This window comes from Martes martes (assembly GCF_963455335.1).
Source record: "Martes martes genome assembly, chromosome: 5".
NCBI classification, from domain to species: domain Eukaryota; kingdom Metazoa; phylum Chordata; class Mammalia; order Carnivora; family Mustelidae; genus Martes; species Martes martes.
Window position 1 is genome coordinate 118,321,729 of NC_137892.1, and position 19,182 is coordinate 118,340,910.

A 19,182-nucleotide genomic window follows, 5' to 3' on the forward strand; every position below is an offset into this window, starting at 1 on the left:
TAGATTAATAAAGCCAATTAGATCTTTCAAATTTACTGGGTTAAATTTTTATTACTTAGTAGAACCTTTAGATTACAAGGTAATTGAAAGACATATCAGCCAGTCACAAAGGCTTATTGGATCCTGAAACAAATGGTATCCAAATAATCACTTGATTGATTTTTTTTTTTTTTCCCTTAGAGAGGGATGGTAGGGGGAGGCGCAGAGGGAGAGACAATCTCAGGGAGAGACAATCTCAGGCAGATTCCAAGCTGAGCACAGAATGATCTTATGACCTGGACATCATGATCTGAGTCAAAATTAAGAGTCAGACGTTTAGCTGACTGAGCCACCCAGGAGCCCCTGATTTTCATGATTTTTAAATAGTTACTAATTTTTTTTAAAAGATTTTATTTATTTTTTCAACAGAGAGAGATCACAGGTAGGCAGAGAGGCAGACAGAGAGAGAGAGAGGAAGCAGGCTCTTCGCCAAGGAGAGAGCCCGATGCGGGGCTCCATTCCAGGACCTTGGGATCATGACCTGAGCGGAAGGCAGAGGCTTTAACCCTCTGAGCCACCCAGGGGCCCCTACTAATTTAATTTTAAATGAAATAATGTTTCTGTGTTTATGGGGGGGAAATGAAGAGTCCTATTTCAGAGACGCATGTTGAAATAATGTTTAGTTCTAATGGGTACTCATTGAAGGTGAATGAGTACAGTTCTCTCTACTTTTGTATATACTTGTAACCCCATAATTTTGTAAAAAATGAAATTCAAATAATCTTAAAGAGGTAAAGTTGAAAACTTTTATCAGAATAACAACCTTATTTTTTATGTCCAATATGCTCTTGTAAGATTACCAGGAATTTATAAGTTTGTGACTTATGAAAATTACCTCTGAAAAAATACATTTTTAAATTTGTTAATCTGTTACCTGGAAATATAATTAGACATGTTTCAATTTCTAAATGAAAATAAATATGAATATATAGTGAAGAAATGGAAACTGAGAACGTTATTGATTCCCAGTCATGTTCACAAATATTTCCAGATTAAAAATTAATGTAATTTTATTTTTGACAGTGGGATTAGAGCAGCTATAATTAAAAATAATCTGTTTATCTGTATTTTCTAACTTGCATGTAAGGCATATGGATGCGCTGTTTAATTCTAGGCGTTAAAAAAACAAGAAAAATAAGGAGTGGAGCTTACCAACTGCTAATTTTACTGATATAAAATACTAGCACATACGCCCCCAACTCCAATCCCGCAGGCAACAAAACCGCCCAAGTCAGGGTAGAAATGCACAGGCGCAATAGCAAGCTATTAGTTGGAGGCGGGCCTAGAGCCTCGGCTAAAAGACAGCTCTTTAAGCCAATCAAAAGACAGCGTCAGGGGCTTCTTCCTGTAGGAGGCGGCCGGAAGTCGGATTTCGGTTGCGGAGGCGAAGGCGGCTCCAGTGTAAACCCTGAGCTGAGGTGAGTGGGCGGCGACGGCTTTGGACTTCGTTCCGCGTGCATTTCTCCTCCTGGACCCCGCGCTTTCCTCAGGGCGGGCTGGGAATGGGGTAGGCCTGGCGCGGGGTGTGCTCTCTGACTTTCCTCTCCCGCGTCCCTCGGAGGTTGCCTCTTCGCTGCTGCTCGTGGGGAGCCGGGTGGAAGGTGGCTTCGGCGCGGCAGACTCGGGGCTTCTCTGTGTGCGGAGGCCGAGCCAGACCGCAGGTTGGGAGACCCGAGTTCTAGTTCTGCGCGCCGCTGGTTTGCTAAGCTGTGCGGAGTTGGCGAGTCCTTTAGCCTCCGGCATTTGTCGACTGACAGCGACCATCCCCGCCCTCCCTCCTCCGGCAGCGATCCTGAAATCGGCCGAGTTAATGGGGGCGCGGAGGAGGCCGGCCGATCCCAAGCGTCCTGGTCACTTCATTCGGAGAGTTTTTAAAAGCCGCTTTCCAGCGACCGCATTCACCGTAAATGAAACCAATCACATGTCTGCGGGCGGGACCCTGGAACACCGTCCTTTTTTGGTTAAGCCCCTAGCTTGTAACAAGCACTACGGAAGGTGAATCTTGAATTAGATAACCCACTGTAACGCCTGGCGCTGGCTTTACAAAAGACCTTGCCTCTGAAAAGTTCATTCTAGAGAAGCGATGCAGACACACACATAACTTCTCTAGTATGTCAAGTTCCTATACTTCACTGACTTAGAGCTTGTACTTATTAACGAAAAGGACAGGGATAAGAATTCTTACTGTGCTTTTTAGTAGCCTTTTGATCTGGTGCCAACGCTTCCCCTCATTGAGACTTGGGAGCTTCCTCTGTAAATGAAGTTGACAGTAGTACTTAATTCATGGACTTTATAGGAAGACTGAGAGGATTTAATACATACCTGCGACGGAGTTGGCCCTTGGAAAATGCCAGCTTGAAGAGAGGAATGCCCGTGGTGTTGGGAAGCACAAAACAGGACCCCCCCCAATTGAAAAATGCCTGAGTGAGGTGAAATTTGGGCTGTCTTGAAATTGCTTTTGAAATACCAGATCAGCGCTAATTCCATGATTTTAGTAGTAAGGGAACGTTCTTATTTGGGGGAGGCCACTAAGGCAAGTGAGGGACAATGTTAGCATTTTGAGATCTGGGTGAAGAATATGGAATGTTCTTTGTACTTTCCATTCAACTTTCTGTAACACTGAATTTATGTTAAAAAGTTGATTATCACTGTTTGCAGCTACCCTGTGTTGTAAACAGGACACAGTGTTTATAACCCTGCCTCCATGAAGTTTTACCAATTTTTTTCCTTAAGGGCTGCATTGTGTTATGTAGAAATATTTTACGCAGTCATATTGATGAAGTCATGGATTATTTCTGACTTCTTCTCTTTTCAAACATCGCTACATTAAACACCCCTAATGCACATTTTTATGTACTTCTGATGTAGGAAAGAGGTTAGGATCTGAAGCTGTGGCTGCTGCCGCCTGCTGCCCCAGGATTATGTGGAGCAATTGGTTTTATACCCTGGGGTTGGGAGAAATAAAGGGAAGTTCCAAAAGGACTTTCATATGTTAAAGACCCACTGGACACTGCTGGAGGCGTGTTATAATCCACCTATCTCAAGCATTTATGGATGGGCTGCAGGTTATAAGATTTAATTTTATCTGCATTCCTCCTTTGTTCCCCACATGACTTTCTCTCATTTTCTTCTTTGGGAATGTCATCCCAGTTTTAGAGTCAGGCTCTTAGCTGTTCTGGCCCTGTAGGGAAACCAGTTGGGGTGCAAAGACCCCACTCACCTCAGTTCTCACAGAAGCCATCATTGCAACCACCCCACAACACTCTTGGGTACTGGGCCTGTAAAACCCAAGACATTATGGGAGAATTCTCACACATAACTGACAGGAAAGGAAACAAATAAATATTTGGAACTTAATTTGGCAGTATCAAAATTTTAAATGCTGATATTCCTCGAGCCAGCAATTCTACTTCTAGAAATTTTCCTATAAAAAATATTGGTACGAGCGATGTGGGAAACAAAGAAGAAAAATCATTATATTTCCTTACTACCTACAGCCTGCTGACTAGGCCGTAAAACAGGCAGAGTGACATTCCTCTAGGAACTCAGCTGTGTTAATGTTAATACTTTGCTAAGGGCAGCCGGTAATCTTAGCCCAACCCCCAGGATCCTGTGAGTCTACTTTAACATAAAAATTCTGTTGGAAACCTCCTTTGTCTCTACCCCCCAGATACATGTTAGCAGTTATCCCCCAAGTATATGACCCACTGATGTACATCTGAAGGGTCTCTTGACTTGAGTTTTTACTAACCAGTAATAAATGACCTTTCCTAACAATAGCTAGCCTCCTCAGGGTCCTGGAAACCTTGTTTCCTGGGAGGCTTACCCTATCCCTAACTCCCTCCCAACTTGAAAGTATTTAATGGACCACTCCTCAGGACTCCAGTCCACCTCTTTCTGTTCATGGGTTCTGTCCCCCACCTTTTTGCACCAAAGACATCTCAAGAATTCTTTCTTGGCCGTCGGCTCTGGACACCATCAAACCTGACCAAAAACATTCCAAAAGAACCACATCAAAAGGATAGTGTGACCTCTGCTGGAATCCAGTGCCAGTCACATGGAAGGTGTTCTGATATTGTTGAATGATGGAATATTTGAAATCTTGATAGTCTGTTAGATGAAAAGCACCGTTTTTAGAAATTTGCTTTTAGAAATGTATTAGTCTGAATATTTTCCTGCCTTTTTTCAGCATATGCATTTTCCTTGTCCTCTTTTGTTTGTTTTTCTAGGTTTTAAAAAATACAGGTTAAAAAACAAAAATGAAACTCATCCAGGGGGTCTTTATTGAGGATCTTCTAGGTGTTGAGATGCTGGAGGTGGAGTTGCGTACAAGATAGGCAGTTTCTGAAGTCCTAGTGCTTTCCTTCCGGTGGAGATGGAGTCAGAAAATGTTTTTAAAAAATCAAAATAAAATTTCTAGTATTTGCTCTTGGTTAGCTTGCGAGCATTTTCTTTTCCCAGAAGAATGGGATTGTGTTTTAATTTTGCTTATGATACATTTTCCTATATGTAACTTTTAGACTTATTTTTGGTAATTAGATCTGTTTGTCTTTTGTATTAGCCTCAAAACTTGGTAGTTGTTTTTTGTCTGTTTTCCTTGATAGGTTGTAAGCAACACTAGCATGGTGGGAGTGTTTTTTGTTTATCCTTGAAAGATAGTATAGTGTAGTGTTTGAGATCTTTAGGCCCTAGATCCTTTACTCCTTAATCTGTGACTTTATGCAAGTGGTTCAACCTTTCTGAGCCTCAATTGTCTCATCTCCAAAGTGGAAAGAGCAGTTTTTCTCACAGCCCTGAGAAAAGTAAACTGTCTGGCACATAGTATGTACACAGATATTATCTGTTGTCAAAGTCATCATCCCTGGATACTCATTGTCCTGTATTAGAAGACAAACAATAAACAGTCAGAAGAGGGAATACACATTAAAATGTTTGTACCTGTTTCCAAATTCCACTGATTTGGAGCCCTCCTGAAATGGATGAAGTGTCTCAACAAATATTTATGAAGCTTCTGTGTGCAAGGTTGTAGTCATAGAACTATGATAAAGTCCTTCCCCCATGGAACTTACAGTCTGGTCAGGGAGAGAAATCAAATAATGCTTCAGAGGATAAAAGAAGAAAGGTAGGATCTGTTTTTGATTACTGTTCCACTAAGTTATTTCTTTTTTTTTTTTTAATAAAGATTTTATTTATTTATTTGACAGAGATCACAAGTAGGCAGAGAGGCAGGCAGAGAGAGAGGAGGAAGCAGGCTCCCTGCTGAGCAGAGAGCCCGATATGGGGCTCGATCCCAGGACCCTGGGATCATGACCTGAGCCGAAGGCAGAGGCTTTAACCCACTGAGCCACCCAGGCGCCCCACTAAGTTATTTCTTTAGAGGTGATATTTTAAGCTACTGCCTGAAGCAGAGAAAAAAGTGTATGGAAAGACCCCAGGCCAGAAGAAGTTGGTATAGTTACAGAATAGTGTAGAAATACTACATTAAAGACAGTACTGCTAGGATACAATGAAAGAGAAGGAATGAGGGTTGAAAACAGTTATGCTGGCTATTATGTGGAGGAACAGTAATGGAAGCAAACAGATTCCTGGGGAAACAATTATATTCCTGGAGAAGAAATGGTGGCTTGGTCAGAATTGATGAACTTGAGATAGTGAAGGTGTGGAATCAACAGGACTTGATAGATTTGTGATGATAGGGAGGAGAGGAGGTAATTCTTTTGGGGGGAAGGCACGGTCTGAATGCTTTATGAGCCATCCAGAAGGAGTTCAGGCAGTCTGGATTGGAGGTAGAAACAGGGTTTCTCCACTTCAGCACAATATTTTGTTGATATATAGGGCTGGATCATTCTTTGTTGGGAGCTGTCATAGGCATTGTTAGTGTTTAGCAGCAACCCTAGCCTCTATCCATTAGATGCCAGTAGCACTCCATCGCCCAGTTGTGACAAGTAAAAATATCTTCAGACCTTGCCATTTATCTCCTGGTGGTCAAAATTGCTGTTTGTTGAGAACCACTGGTAGAAGTGGTGTTTTATAAAAGCCATGGAATTGACTGATACCACCCATGGGAAAATAAAAAGCAGAGCTCTAAAATTATTGGCTCACAGACCACAAAGATTGTTGTAGATAAGTTCTTATTGAACCTACAGAACTTGACGATTTCTGGAATTAATTACCAGTATTTAAAAACAGATTCTGCATAAAATCTGGGGTTTTGCTGCCTTTTAAGAAATCAAGAAACTGAGGAACAATGAGTCTTCTTTCCCACATGAATGCTAATGGCTGGAGGCTTTGAGATTTGGCTTGCATGTGCTTAATTCATATGAATCCCTGCCCCAGAGTGCTTTAGTGTTTTCCCCTTGGCACTTGAGTTTGTGATTCCCTAATTTAGAGTGAGGAGAGGGCCTCAGAGCAACCCTCTGAGACAGGTCAGCATTAAAATTTGGGTAGAGGTGTGGTGGTAGAGAAGGTTGAGAGGGAGTGGCCAGTGAAGTAGGAAGAGAACCTAAATGGAGGCTCATAGAAGCCAAGGCAGAAGGGAAGTGTGTTGATAAAGAAATGACATAACTGGTGAGGGATGTGGGATCCAAAATTTTATTTATAGATAAAAATAAACTACTTAAATTTTTTTGTGTGTCAATGAAAGTATTAAGCAGAGAAGGAGAAATCGTTGGATGTTTAGCAATATAATGCTAATTAGAAAAAGATGGCAGCCTTTCCATGTTGTTTTAGAAACTAAGATCATTTTCTCCTGGGCCCCAAACTTGCCAGGGGGCCATAAAAGGAAAATACTGTCTGTAGTCACCCAAGGTGACAGGTTTGTGTTGTAGCTATACTCTCAATCTTTGTTTTATTTCCATAGGTTCTTTGTCTTCCGCTATGGGTGAGCCGCAACAAGTGAGTGCTCTTCCACCACCTCCAATGCAGTACATCAAGGAATATACAGATGAAAATATTCAGGAAGGCCTAGCTCCCAAGCCTCCACCTCCAATAAAAGACAGTTATATGATGTTTGGCAATCAGTTCCAATGTGATGATCTTATCATCCGCCCTTTAGAAAGTCAGGGCATTGAACGGCTTCATCCTATGCAGTTTGATCACAAGAAGGAACTGAGAAAACTCAATATGTCTATTCTTATTAATTTCTTAGACCTCTTAGATATCTTGATAAGGAGCCCTGGGAGTATAAAACGAGAAGAGAAACTAGAAGATCTTAAGCTGCTTTTTGTACATGTGCATCATCTCATAAATGAATACCGACCCCACCAAGCAAGAGAGACATTGAGAGTCATGATGGAGGTGCAGAAACGTCAACGCCTTGAAACAGCTGAGCGGTTTCAGAAGCATCTGGAGCGAGTCATTGAGATGATTCAGAATTGCCTGGCTTCTTTGCCTGATGATCTGCCTCATTCAGAAGCAGGGATGAGAGTAAAAACTGAACCAATGGATGCTGATGATAGCAACAATTGTACTGGACAGAATGAACAGCAAAGAGAAAATTCAGGTCATAGGAGAGACCAGATTATAGAGAAAGATGCTGCCCTGTGTGTCCTAATTGATGAAATGAATGAAAGACCATGAAGGATATTTCTTTTTCTTTTTGTTTTTCTCCTTTTCTTTTCAGTAAATGTCATATATTTGTTATTTTGCTTTTGGAAAGTCTTAAAAGAGATCTAACTAGAAGTCATGTGAACGGCTTGACTCCTGCTTCATCATTTAGGAGGCGTTACCGTCTGTAAGTGCACTGTATGGCAAGCATAGGCAAATGATTATATATGTATACATTAAGAGTGATCACCTTAAAAAGGAAAGGTCTGCGATTGTGTGAAACATTCCTGGATTTGGAGTTGCAGAAAACATTGAAGATCTCAGTAATGGCAAGCTTTCATCTTTGAAAACTAGATTTGTCATTTGCTTTAAGAATGATAGGTAAATAAAGGATATCAAGCTGTATAAATGTGAAATTATAAAATCTTAAGATTTACTTTTACTTAAAAACTTACTTGATCTCTAAAAAGGTAGTATAACATGTTAAAAGAGAGGAACCCCATAGAGCTATAAAACAGGAATTTTATTTTTCCTCTTGACTGCTTCTGTAAACACACTATCTCAGCTTCTTGTTCCTACCCTGGGTAGGTCTATTAACTTTTTTCCAGTCACTCAGATAATAAATCTTTTGATTACTTTTTGTTACATTCATTTTGGTAAAATGTCTATGTAATTAGCTATACATTTCCTTCGAAGCTATACTCAGACTCGCTAAGGCTGGAAGCCTGCAATGGGAAGGGAACTGGTAACAGACTGTTGGATTGTGTACTAGAGATGCTTGTTCCCCTGAGATGTGGCTGCCAGGGTCTACATTTTTTCACTCCTCTTGGGTCTACATTTAGCCATGAAACTAAGTTCTTAGCAATGAAATATGGGTGCATCACTGATAAAGACAGTATCTTTTCCAGATACCTACTTTTAATTCTTACCCCAGTTCTTGGTATACCACCCTTCAGGGATTTGCTCTGTTGAGGTTTCTAGTCTTAGAGCTGGCAAAGTTCAGTTTAATGTGGCCACAGGCCACATTCCTGCATCCTTTTCTTAAATCTCAGGAGTGTAGACTATTGCCAAGTAGATGCCTCTCTATTGGGCAACTAGTTGGCCAATTTTTTATTTTCCTGTATATGTTTAATACAGATTTTGGGACACTGGGGACACAGTCCAGGCTCTTTAGATTAAATTGAAGGGGGAGAGGAGCCCCCATATGCTTGTGGGGGAGCAGCTGGTTGTTGCGTAACACTTGAGCAACTCTCCAAAGAAGTCTCTTTCCTATGGCCTTAACCATTTTATAACTTTGAGGGTATTGGGCTAGGAGGTACTAAACCAATTTTTGGCTGCTTTGCAATTCTGGAAAAAACAAGTAACATTATAAGAGTCACAACATAGTTTGTATAAGAGTGTGTGTATGTAGGGAGGATTAGGGATCAAAATTCCATGAGGAATCTTAAATTCTGACTTGGAGGATATAATCTTGGAGGTCCTAGGTGGCACTTGCCCAAAACTAAGTGAGAGTTCTAATGTGAACTGTAATTAGAATGAGATTTGGGAACACTAGTGGTCTGATAGTTGTTACAAGTTTAAAAGTTAGTCTTTTGATCTTGTGAGGGTCAAATACATCTCTGCCTACCTAGTTACAGTGAATATTCCTGATAGGCCGATTCCTCAAAGTGAAATCTCTGGAATAGCCTGCACCTCTTGAAATTACTGATTCCCAGACTACAGAGATTTTGATTTCATTGTTAAGGAGTGGCGCCTTGGCACTGGTTTTAGGAAATCTCTAGATGGCCTGACTGTGTAGTGTGTTAAAGAAATATTAGTACAGGGGCACCTGGGTGGCTCAGTGGGTTAAAGCCTCTGCCTTCGGCTTGGGTCATGATCCCAGGGTCCTGGGATTGAGCCCCGAATCAGGCTCTCTGCTCAGCAGAGAGCCTGTTTCCCCTCCTCCTCTCTGTGCCTGCCTCTCTGCCTGTTTGTGATCTGTCTGTCAAATAAATAAATAAAAATCTTAAAAAAAAATACTAGTACACTCTGCTCAACCTAGTTGAAGGAAAAAGACAAATTTTTAAAAAAATAACCATGTTGCATGATTGAAGGATAAATTGAACAAACTATGAAGAGAACTGGGAGGATTTCCAGGGCAACTGAGATTCAAACTCAATTCAGATCTCTTCACTGTTTCTCCTGTTTTCTTTCTGTTAGCTCCATTCTCTTTACAAATCAGCCTTATTGTGAATGGATGGAGAACATGGCTGCTAGCAGTTCTCATGTTAAGTCTTTGTGCACCACTGTCGGAAAAAAGGAAGACTAATTATTAACTAGGCCAGAGGGGGAATTAGGGGTGGTATTTCTGACTCCAGCTGGGCCTATCAGTTGGGGCCTGAATCCTGTAAGAATTTGGCAGTCCCCCAAATGTCCATGTATGGGAGAAGGTAGTCCATTACTCAGGAAAGGAGGTGCTGAATTGGTCATGTTGTAGATATCCACTAGAAATTGAGCACATACAAATTCTTGATAAAAATAAGCAGATTGTGCATATTTATATTCCCAAACTCCCCACCATCACTACTCACTTATTAATTGTATTCATTCAGTGAAAAGTGTGGTCTTCAGCCTGACACTGGTCTAGTTACCAGGGAAATGGAGAGTGGAGGAAAATGGAAGAAAGATGAACAAAACAAATGAATTGGTTTTTGAAGGTCTAAGTTTGTGTTTTAACTATCCAGCCATTGCAACACTCAGAAGAATCTTGTTTCTAATTTTACTACTATTGCCTGCTCAAAATTCCTTGTCCATATTACCTTTTTTCAAGTTATGTTTACATGTACACATTTGTTAAGGGCTTTAGAAGGGAGCTTTATCTGTGCTGGGCTGTATTTCAAAGAAAAGTCCTGTGCTAGGTTCTGAGGTCACTGGAGATAGCTAGTACAAGTGTCTTATGAGGAAATAAAAGCACGATTTGGGTGAGAAAAGCTGTTAATGGCCGCAACAGAGGGAAGAGTTTGGAGCTAGAGAAGCAGATGGAGGGCAGATTATAGGCATTAGAAGGTCAAGGGAAGAAGTTTGCTTTATCCTAAGTAAGATGGGAAATCAATGGCAAATACACAGAGAGCTTTGCTAGCGCTGTTGTAATTACTTTATATACATAAATTCGTTTTATCCTCACAGCTTCCCAATGAAATCAGTATGACTTTTTACATCTATATGACACATAAGGAAGCAGAGGTTCAGAGATGTTATGTAATTTACCCAAGGTCACCAAGCTAGTGAGAGGTAGAGCTGGGGTTGAAATCTAAGCCTAAGCACTCAACTTCTATACTTGAACACATTTGTACTTCATCATATAATTAATAAGTCATAATGGAGCCTAGACTGGGATCCCATATTTTGACCCTAAAGTCCATACTCAAGACACTACACAATACTGGGCTAAGGGAGGAACAGATTTGTAGATGAAAATGATGAGCCTCCTTTGAACATGTTAGGGCATTTATGTCAGACTTCTGCAGGTATCTTAAGGAGACACTGTGTTTATAGCGCTAATCTTCCTCAAAAACTGCTCTTGGTAGGTGTTCTTCCACGTTATGAAACAGGATCAGTTTTGTGGCTTTCCCAGGTGGTGTATCCAAATTAGAATCTAGGTCAGGAGTTGGCAAATTTTTCTGTAAAGAGCGGGTTAGTAAATATTTTAGGCGTTGAGGACCATATTAAGGTCTCTGTCTCAAGTACTGAACTATATACTATGGTACAAATGCAGCCAAAGAATATCTAAGCAAATGAGTGTGGCAGTGTGGCTATGTTCCAACACCACTTTATAGACACGGAAACTTGATTTAAATAATTTTCATGTTATGAAATATTCTTTTGATTTTTCCCAACCACTTAAATAGTCGCTTGTGGACTGTAAAAAAAACAGGCAGCTGACTGGCCCATAGGCTATGATCTAGGTGGTTGGATTCAAAACCCTGGAGTGTGCTCACAAAACCAGTAATAACCACAGAAATAAAAATTATAGGATTGTTGTAAGGCCTAATGAGGTTATGGCTATAAAGCACTTACTCAATTTCTGGTATTTAGTATAAGCTATCAAAGGTCAATTAGTATTTTTCCCGATAAGTCCTTTGTCTTCATTTGGCATTTAGACTCAAGAGATTTAGGAACTGTTTTTATATTGCAGTGTGATGACTCTAACAGTAAGTGGCACTCTTATCTCAAGTTTAGAAGCTGCAGGCTTGCCGTAGGCTGGAGAAACTTAGGTGCTGCTTATGATACTGGCTTGTTCTATTCAACAAGTGAGACTTGTTGCCTGTGCCTCTGGCCTACAAAATCTTTTCTCGTGGAGAGAACAGGGTGTGACTTTTTCAAAATACTTAATATTATGTTGTGGATACAAGTCTTTTGATCAGAGCCTTTCTCTCCTGGACAAGACCTGGGGAAGGCCTCGGAGTATTGGTTAGTACTGAGTGAATGACAGTAGATACTTCTCTCATTTGCTTAACACACATGACCAAGGTTTGTGAAGCTGCTGGTTCCCTGCCCCTACTCTGATTTGGAGTAAGGGAAGATATTCAAATGATGGGAGTCAGATGGTATGGTATGGCTGGGCTGACCAGGAATGCATTGTATCAACTACAAGGAAAGATGTCTTTTGGGTCTTTACTGATTTTTCCCATTCATTCATTCGTTCACTCATTCATTCATGCATTCAACAAACATGAAGACCTGCTATGGATACCAACCAACCGTTAGCCATTCAAAACAAAAATACTGACATGGAAAGATATTCTAGATATAATCAAAGCAAGTTTGTAGGCTGGGTTCATATTTGTGTCTATGTATATTCAAACTGGAAAAAAAAATTATTTCATGGATGAAGAAATTGAGTCCAAGAATGTAACTTGCTATACACCAAGGACACTTCAGCTAGCAAATGGCAGAATTGAAACTTAGGTTTATTTTATTTATTTATTTATTTTTATCTTTTAAATTTATTACTACTAAAAACTATCCACACACACAAAATGTTTTTTACAGAGAAATATTTTCAAAGATCAGCCTATACCTCTAATTATCTCTTAGGAAAACAGCACAACATTTATATGCAAATCTAATAGATGTTTTATCATCATAACATAAAAAATTTATGATATCAAATCATAAAATAATGTTTGTTGCAGTAAAATTCACTTAAATTTAAACCTATATTTTAAAATATATTCAGTCATTTATTTATTTATTTATTTATTTATTTATTTTTAATAAACATATAATGTATTTTTATCCCCAGGGGTACAGGTCTGTGAATCGCCAGGTTTACACATTTCACAGCACTCATCATAGCCCATACCCTCCCCAATGTCCATTTCCCCACCACCCTCTCCCGTCCCCCTCCCCCTAGCAACCCTCAGTCTGTTTTTTGAGATTGAGTCTTTTATGGTTTGTCTCCCTCCCAATCCCATCTTTTCATTTTTTCTTTTCCTACCTCCCCCCAACCCCCCCGCCTTGCATCTCCACTTCCTCATATCAAAGAGATCATATGATAGTTGTCTTTCTCCGGTTGACTTATTTCGCTAAGCATGATACCCTCTAGTTCCATCCGCATCGTCGCAAATGGCAAGATTTCATGTCTTTTGATGGCTGCATAGTATTCCATTGTGTATATATACCACTTCTTCTTTATCCATTCATCTGTTGATGGACATCTAGGCTCCTTCCACAGTTTGGCTATTGTGGACATTGCTGCTATAAACATTTGGGTGCACGTGCCCCTTCGGAGCACCACGTTTGTATCTTTAGGATATATACCCAGTAGTGCAATCTCTGGGTCATAGGGTAGCTCTATTTTCAGTTTTTTGAGGAAACTCCACACTGTTTTCCAGAGTGGTTGCACCAGCTTGCATTCCCACCAGCAGTGTAGGAGGGTTCCCCTCTCTCCGCATCCTAGCCAGCATCTGTCATTTCTTGACTTGTTAATTTTAGCCATTCTGACTGGTGTGGGTGGTATTTCATTGTGGTTTTGATTTGTATTTCCCTGATGCCGAGTGATGTGGAGCATTTTTTCATGTGTCTGTTGGCCATCTGGATGTCTTCTTTGCAGAAATGTCTGTTCATGTCCTCTGCCCATTTCTTGACTGGATTATTTGTTCTTTGGTTATTGAGTTTGATAAGCTCTTTATAGATTTTGGATACTAGCCCTTTATCTGATATGTCGTTTGCAAATATCTTCTCCCATTCTGTCAGTTGTCTTTTGGTTTTGTTAACTGTTTCCTTTGCTGTGCAAAAGCTTTTGATCTTGATGAAATCCCAATAGTTCATTTTTGCCCTTGCTTCTGTTGCCTTTGGCGATGTTCCTAGGAAGAAGTTGCTGCGGTTGAGGTCAAAGAGGTTGCTGCCTGCATTCTCCTCAAGGATTTTGATAGATTCCTTTCTCACATTGAGGTCCTTCATCCATTTTGAGTCTATTTTCGTGTGTGGTGTAAGGAAATAGTCCAATTTCATTTTTCTGCATGTGGCTGTCCAATTTTCCCAGCACCATTTGTTGAAGAGGCTGTCTTTTTTCCATTGGATATTCTTTCCTGCTTTGTCGAAGATTAGTTGACCATAGAGTTGAGGGTCTATTTCTGGGCTCTCTATTCTGTTCCATTGGTCTATATGTCTGTTTTTGTGCCAGTACCATACTGTCTTGATGATGACAGCTTTGTAATAGAGCTTGAAGTCTGGAATTGTGATGCCACCAACTTTGGCTTTCTTTTTCAATATTCCTTTGGCTATTCGAGGTCTTTTCTGGTTCCATATAAATTTTAGGATTATTTGTTCTATTTCTTTAAAAAAAATGGATGGGATTTTGATAGGAATTGCATTAAATGTGTAGATTGCTTTAGGTAGCATAGACATTTTCACAATATTTGTTCTTCCAATCCATGAGCATGGAATATTTTTCCATTTCTTTGTGTCTTCCTCAATTTCTTTCATGAGTACTTTATAGTTTTCTGAGTATAGATTCTTTGCCTCTTTGGTTAGATTTATTCCTAGGTATCTTATGGTTTTGGGTGCGATTGTAAATGGAACTGACTCCTCAATTTCTCTTTCTTCTGTCTTGTTGTTAGTGTAAAGAAATGCGACTGATTTCTGTGCATTGACTTTATATCCTGACACTTAACTGAATTCCTGTATAAGTTGTAGCAGTTTTGGAGTGGAGCCTTTTGGGTTTTCCACATATAGTATCATATCATCTGCAAAGAGTGATAGTTTGACTTCTTCTTTGCCAATTTGGATGCCTTTAATTTCTTTTTGTTGTCTGATTGCTGAGACTAGGACTTTGAGTACTATGTTGAACAGCAGCTGTGATAATGGACATCCCTGCCGTGTTCCTGACCTTAGCGGAAAAGCTTTCAGTTTTTCTCCATTGAGAATGATATTTGTGGTGGGTTTTTCATAGATGGCTTTGATAATATTGAGGTATGTGCCTTCTATCCCTACACTTTGAAGAGTTTTAATCAGGAAGGGATGCTGCACTTTGTCAAATGCTTTTTCAGCATCTATTGAGAGTATCATATGGTTCTTACTCTTTCTTTTATTAATGTATTGTATCACATTGATGGATTTGCGGATGTTGAACCAACCTTGCAGCCCTGGAATAAATCCCACTTGGTCGTGGTGAATAATCCTTTTAATGTACTGTTGGATCCTATTGGCCAGTATTTTGGTGAGAATTTTCGCATCTGTGTTCATCAAAGATATTGGTCTGTAATTCTCTTTTTTGGTGGGATCCTTGTCTGGTTTTGGGATCAAGGTGATGCTGGCCTCATAGAGTGAATTTGGGAGTTTTCCTTCCATTTCTACTTTTTGGAACAGTTTCAGGAGAATAGGAATTAATTCTTCTTTAAATGTTTGGTAGAATTCCCCTGGGAAGCCGTCTGGTCCTGGACTTTTGTTTGTTTGGAGATTTTTGATGACTGTTTCAATCTCCTTACTGGTTATGGGTCTGTTCAGGTTATCTATTTCTTCCTGGTTCAGTTGTGGTAGTTTATATGTCTCTAGAAATGTATCCATTTCTTCCAGGTTGTCAAATTTGTTGGCGTAGAGTTGCTCGTAGTATGTTCTTATAATTGTTTGTATTTCTTTGGTGTTGGTTGTGATCTCTCCTCTTTCATTCATGATTTTATTTATTTGCGTCCTTTCTCTTTTCTTTTTGATAAGTCTGGCCAGGGGCTTATCAATCTTATTAATTCTTTCAAAGAACCAGCTCCTAGTTTTGTTGATTTGTTCTATTGTTTTTTTTAGTTTCTATTTCATTGATTTCTGCTCTGATCTTTATGATTTCTCTTCTCCTGCTGGGTTTAGGCTTTCTTCATTGTTCTCTCTCCAGCTCCTTTAGGTGTAGGGTTAGGTTGTGTATTTGAGACCTTTCTTGTTTCTTGAGAAAGGCTTGCACCGCTATATATTTTCCTCTCAGGACTGCCTTTGTTGTGTCCCACATATTTTGAACCGTTGTGTTTTCATTATCATTTGTTTCCATGAATTTTTTCAATTCTTCTTTAATTTCCTGGTTGACCCATTCATTTTTTAGAAGGGTGCTGTTTAGTCTCCATGTATTTGCGTTCTTTCCAAATTTCCTCTTGTGATTGAGTTCTAGCTTCAGAGCATTGTGGTCTGAAAATATGCAGGGAATGATCTCAGTCTTTTGGTACCGATTGAGACCTGATTTATGACCCAGGATGTGGTCTATTCTGGAGAATGTTCCATGTGCACTAGAGAAGAATGTATATTCTGTTGCTTTGGGATGGAATGTTCTGAAGATATCTGTGATGTCCATCTGGTCTAGTGTGTCATTTAAGGCCTTTATTTCCTTGTTGATCTTTTGCTTAGATGATCTGTCCATTTCAGTGAGGGGAGTGTTAAAGTCCCCTGCTATTATTGTATTACTGTCCATGTATTTCTTTGATTTTGTTATTAATTGGTTTATATAGTTGGCTGCTCCCATGTTAGGGGCATAGATATTTAAGATTGTTAGGTCTTCTTGTTGGACAGACCCTTTGAGTATGATATAGTGTCCTTCCTCATCTCTTATTATAGTCTTTGGCTTAAAATCTAATTGATCTGATATAAGGATTGCCACCCCAGCTTTCTTCTGATGTCCATTAGCATGGTACATTGTTTTCCACCCCCTCACTTTAAATCTGGAGGTGTCTTCGGGTCTAAAATGAGTTTCTTATAGGCAGCATATAGATGGGTTTTGTTTTTTTATCCATTCTGATACCCTGTGTCTTTTGATTGGGGCATTTAGCCCATTAACATTCAGGGTAACTATTGAGAGATATGAATTTATTGCCATTGTATTACCTGTAAGGTGACTGTGAGTGTATATTGTCTCTGTTTCTTTCTGATCTACTACTTTTAGGGTCTCTCTTTGCTTAGAGGACCCCTTTCAATATTTCCTGTAGAGCTGGTTTGGTGTTTGCAAATTCTTTCAGCTTTTGTTTGTCCTGGAAGCTCTTTATCTCTCCTTCTATTTTCAATGATAGCCTAGCCAGATATAGTATTCTTGGCTGCATGTTTTTCTCGTTTAGTGCTCTGAATATATCATGCCAGTTCTTTCTGGCCTGCCAGGTCTCTGTGGATAGGTCTGCTGCCAATCTAATGTTCTTACCCTTGTATGTTACAGACTTCTTTTCCCGGGCTGCTTTCAGGATTTTCTCTTTGTCGCTAAGACTTGTAAATTTTACTATCAGGTGACGAGGTGTGGACCTATTTTTATTGATTTTGAGGGGCGTTCTTAGCATCTCCTGGATTTTGATGTTTGTTCCCTTTGCCATATTAGGGAAATTCTCTCCAATAATTGTCTCCAATATACCTTCTGCTCCCCTCTCTCTTTCTTCTTCTTCTGGAATCCCAATTATCCTAATGTTGTGTCGTCTTATGGTGTCGCTTATCTCTCGAATTCTCTCTTCGTGGTCCAGTATTTGTTTGTCTCTCTTTTACTCAGCTTCTTTATTCTTTGTCATTTGGTCTTCTATGTCACTAATTCTTTCTTCTGCCTCATTTATCCAAGCAGTGAGAGTTTCCATTTTTGATTGCACCTCATTAATAGCTTTTTTTATTTCAACTTGGTTAGATTTTAGTTCTTTTATTTCTCCAGAAAGGGCTTTTATCTCTCCGGAGAGGGTTTCTCTGATATCTTCTATGCCTTTTTCGAGCCTGGCTGGAACCTTGAGAATTGTTATTCTGAACTCTAGATCTGTCATGTTACCAATGTCCGTATTGATTAGGTCTCCAGCCTTCAGTCCGGCCTCTTGTTCTTTTTTTTGAGGTGAGTTTTTCTGCCTTGTCATTTTGTCCAGATAAGATTTGCTTTCTCCTGCTGTGGAATTCCGCTGTTCTTGGTGACTGAAGTTGGTTTTGGATGGGTTTCTTGTTGATCTTCTGGGGGAGGGGCCTGTTGTAGTGATCCTCAAGTGTCTTTGCTGCAGGCAGAATTGCACCGCCCTTGCCACAGCCCGGGCTAAGTAATCCACTCGGGTTTGCTTTCGGGAGCTTTTGTTCCCTGAGCACTTTCCGTAGAGTTCCGGAGGACGGGAATGAAGATGGTGGCCTCCCAATCTCTTGGCCCGGAGGAGCCGATAGCTTGGGGTTCTGCTCCTCAGTGCGCCCCCAGAGAAAAGCGCCCAACCGCCCCACCTCCCTGGCCTGTGGTCACGCCTTGAGGAAAGCAGTCAATTGCTGGAACCTGGAGAAAAGCACCCGATCGCTTCCGTCTCCGTGGCCTCTGGCCGCGCTCCGAGCCCACCCAGCCTGCAACGGGCACAAGGTAACCCCGGGCTGAGAGCTCAGTCCTCCGCTCTGTCGCTGTAGCCGGCTTCCCTTCTCCAATACCTCTGAGCTCCGCAGCCCTCAGACACCCCCGGTCCTTCCGTGACCCACGGAACCTGGGGTTATGCTGACCCTGCCTGGGTTTCCCCCGGTTTAGCCCCTGGATCGATGTCTCCCAGTGGAGCAGACTTTTAAAAATCCCGATTTTGTGCTCCGTTGCTCTGCCGCTTGCTGGGAGCCAGCCCCTCCCCCTGGGGTCTATCTTCCTGTCGCTTTGGATTCACTTCTCCACAGGTCCTACCTTTCAGAAAGTGTTCAATTTTCCGTTTCTAGAATTGTTGCTCTTCTTCTCTTCGATTTCCCATTGGATTTGTAGGTGTTCACAATGGTTAGATAAGCTATCTAGCTGATCTCCTGCTACCCGATGTCGTCTCAGCCTGCTACTTCTCCGCCATCTTGACTCCTCCTGAAACTCAGGTTTATAAGAAAAGAAAGGAGAAGAGAGAAAGAGCAAGGCATGGTAGAATTGGGGCTCCACCGTTCATTGGCTTTTTAGCCAATTGAAACTCAATTTCCTTAACTACGGTAATTCTTATACCCATTTCAAAGGGTAGGTACTGTTGATGTTGAGAATGAAAGAGAAGATGCTTCTAACTCTTTCTGAAAGTCATTTGTCCCCAGGCAACATACTCAGGTCTCAGGCTTGCTAATCATCTGTGCAGAAATACTTGATCTGGAAGGGCCAAGGGGTTACCTGGGATTCTTACATGGTAGGCTACTTATAAGAGAGAG

The 19,182-nt window shown here is 40.6% G+C and overlaps 1 protein-coding gene across 3 annotated transcripts; it reads left to right on the top strand.

The window, feature by feature from the left end:
• Nucleotides 1-1,388: 1,388 nt before the first annotated feature.
• MED7 (mediator complex subunit 7) lies at nt 1,389-9,570 on the top strand. Of its 3 annotated transcripts, none has more exons than XM_080804622.1 (2): nt 1,389-1,457; nt 6,899-9,570. In XM_080804622.1, exon 2 carries the CDS (start codon nt 6,916-6,918, stop codon nt 7,615-7,617), a length of 702 nt encoding a protein of 233 aa, XP_080660748.1. In that variant the 5' UTR covers nt 1,389-1,457; nt 6,899-6,915; the 3' UTR covers nt 7,618-9,570. The 3 variants fall into 3 exon arrangements, with proteins under 3 accessions (XP_080660748.1, XP_080660749.1, XP_080660750.1); XM_080804623.1 differs by having other exon boundaries at nt 1,455-1,546; nt 6,899-9,564; XM_080804624.1 differs by lacking the exon at nt 1,389-1,457 and adding an exon at nt 2,415-2,468 and having other exon boundaries at nt 6,899-9,564.
• Nucleotides 9,571-19,182: the final 9,612 nt, after the last annotated feature.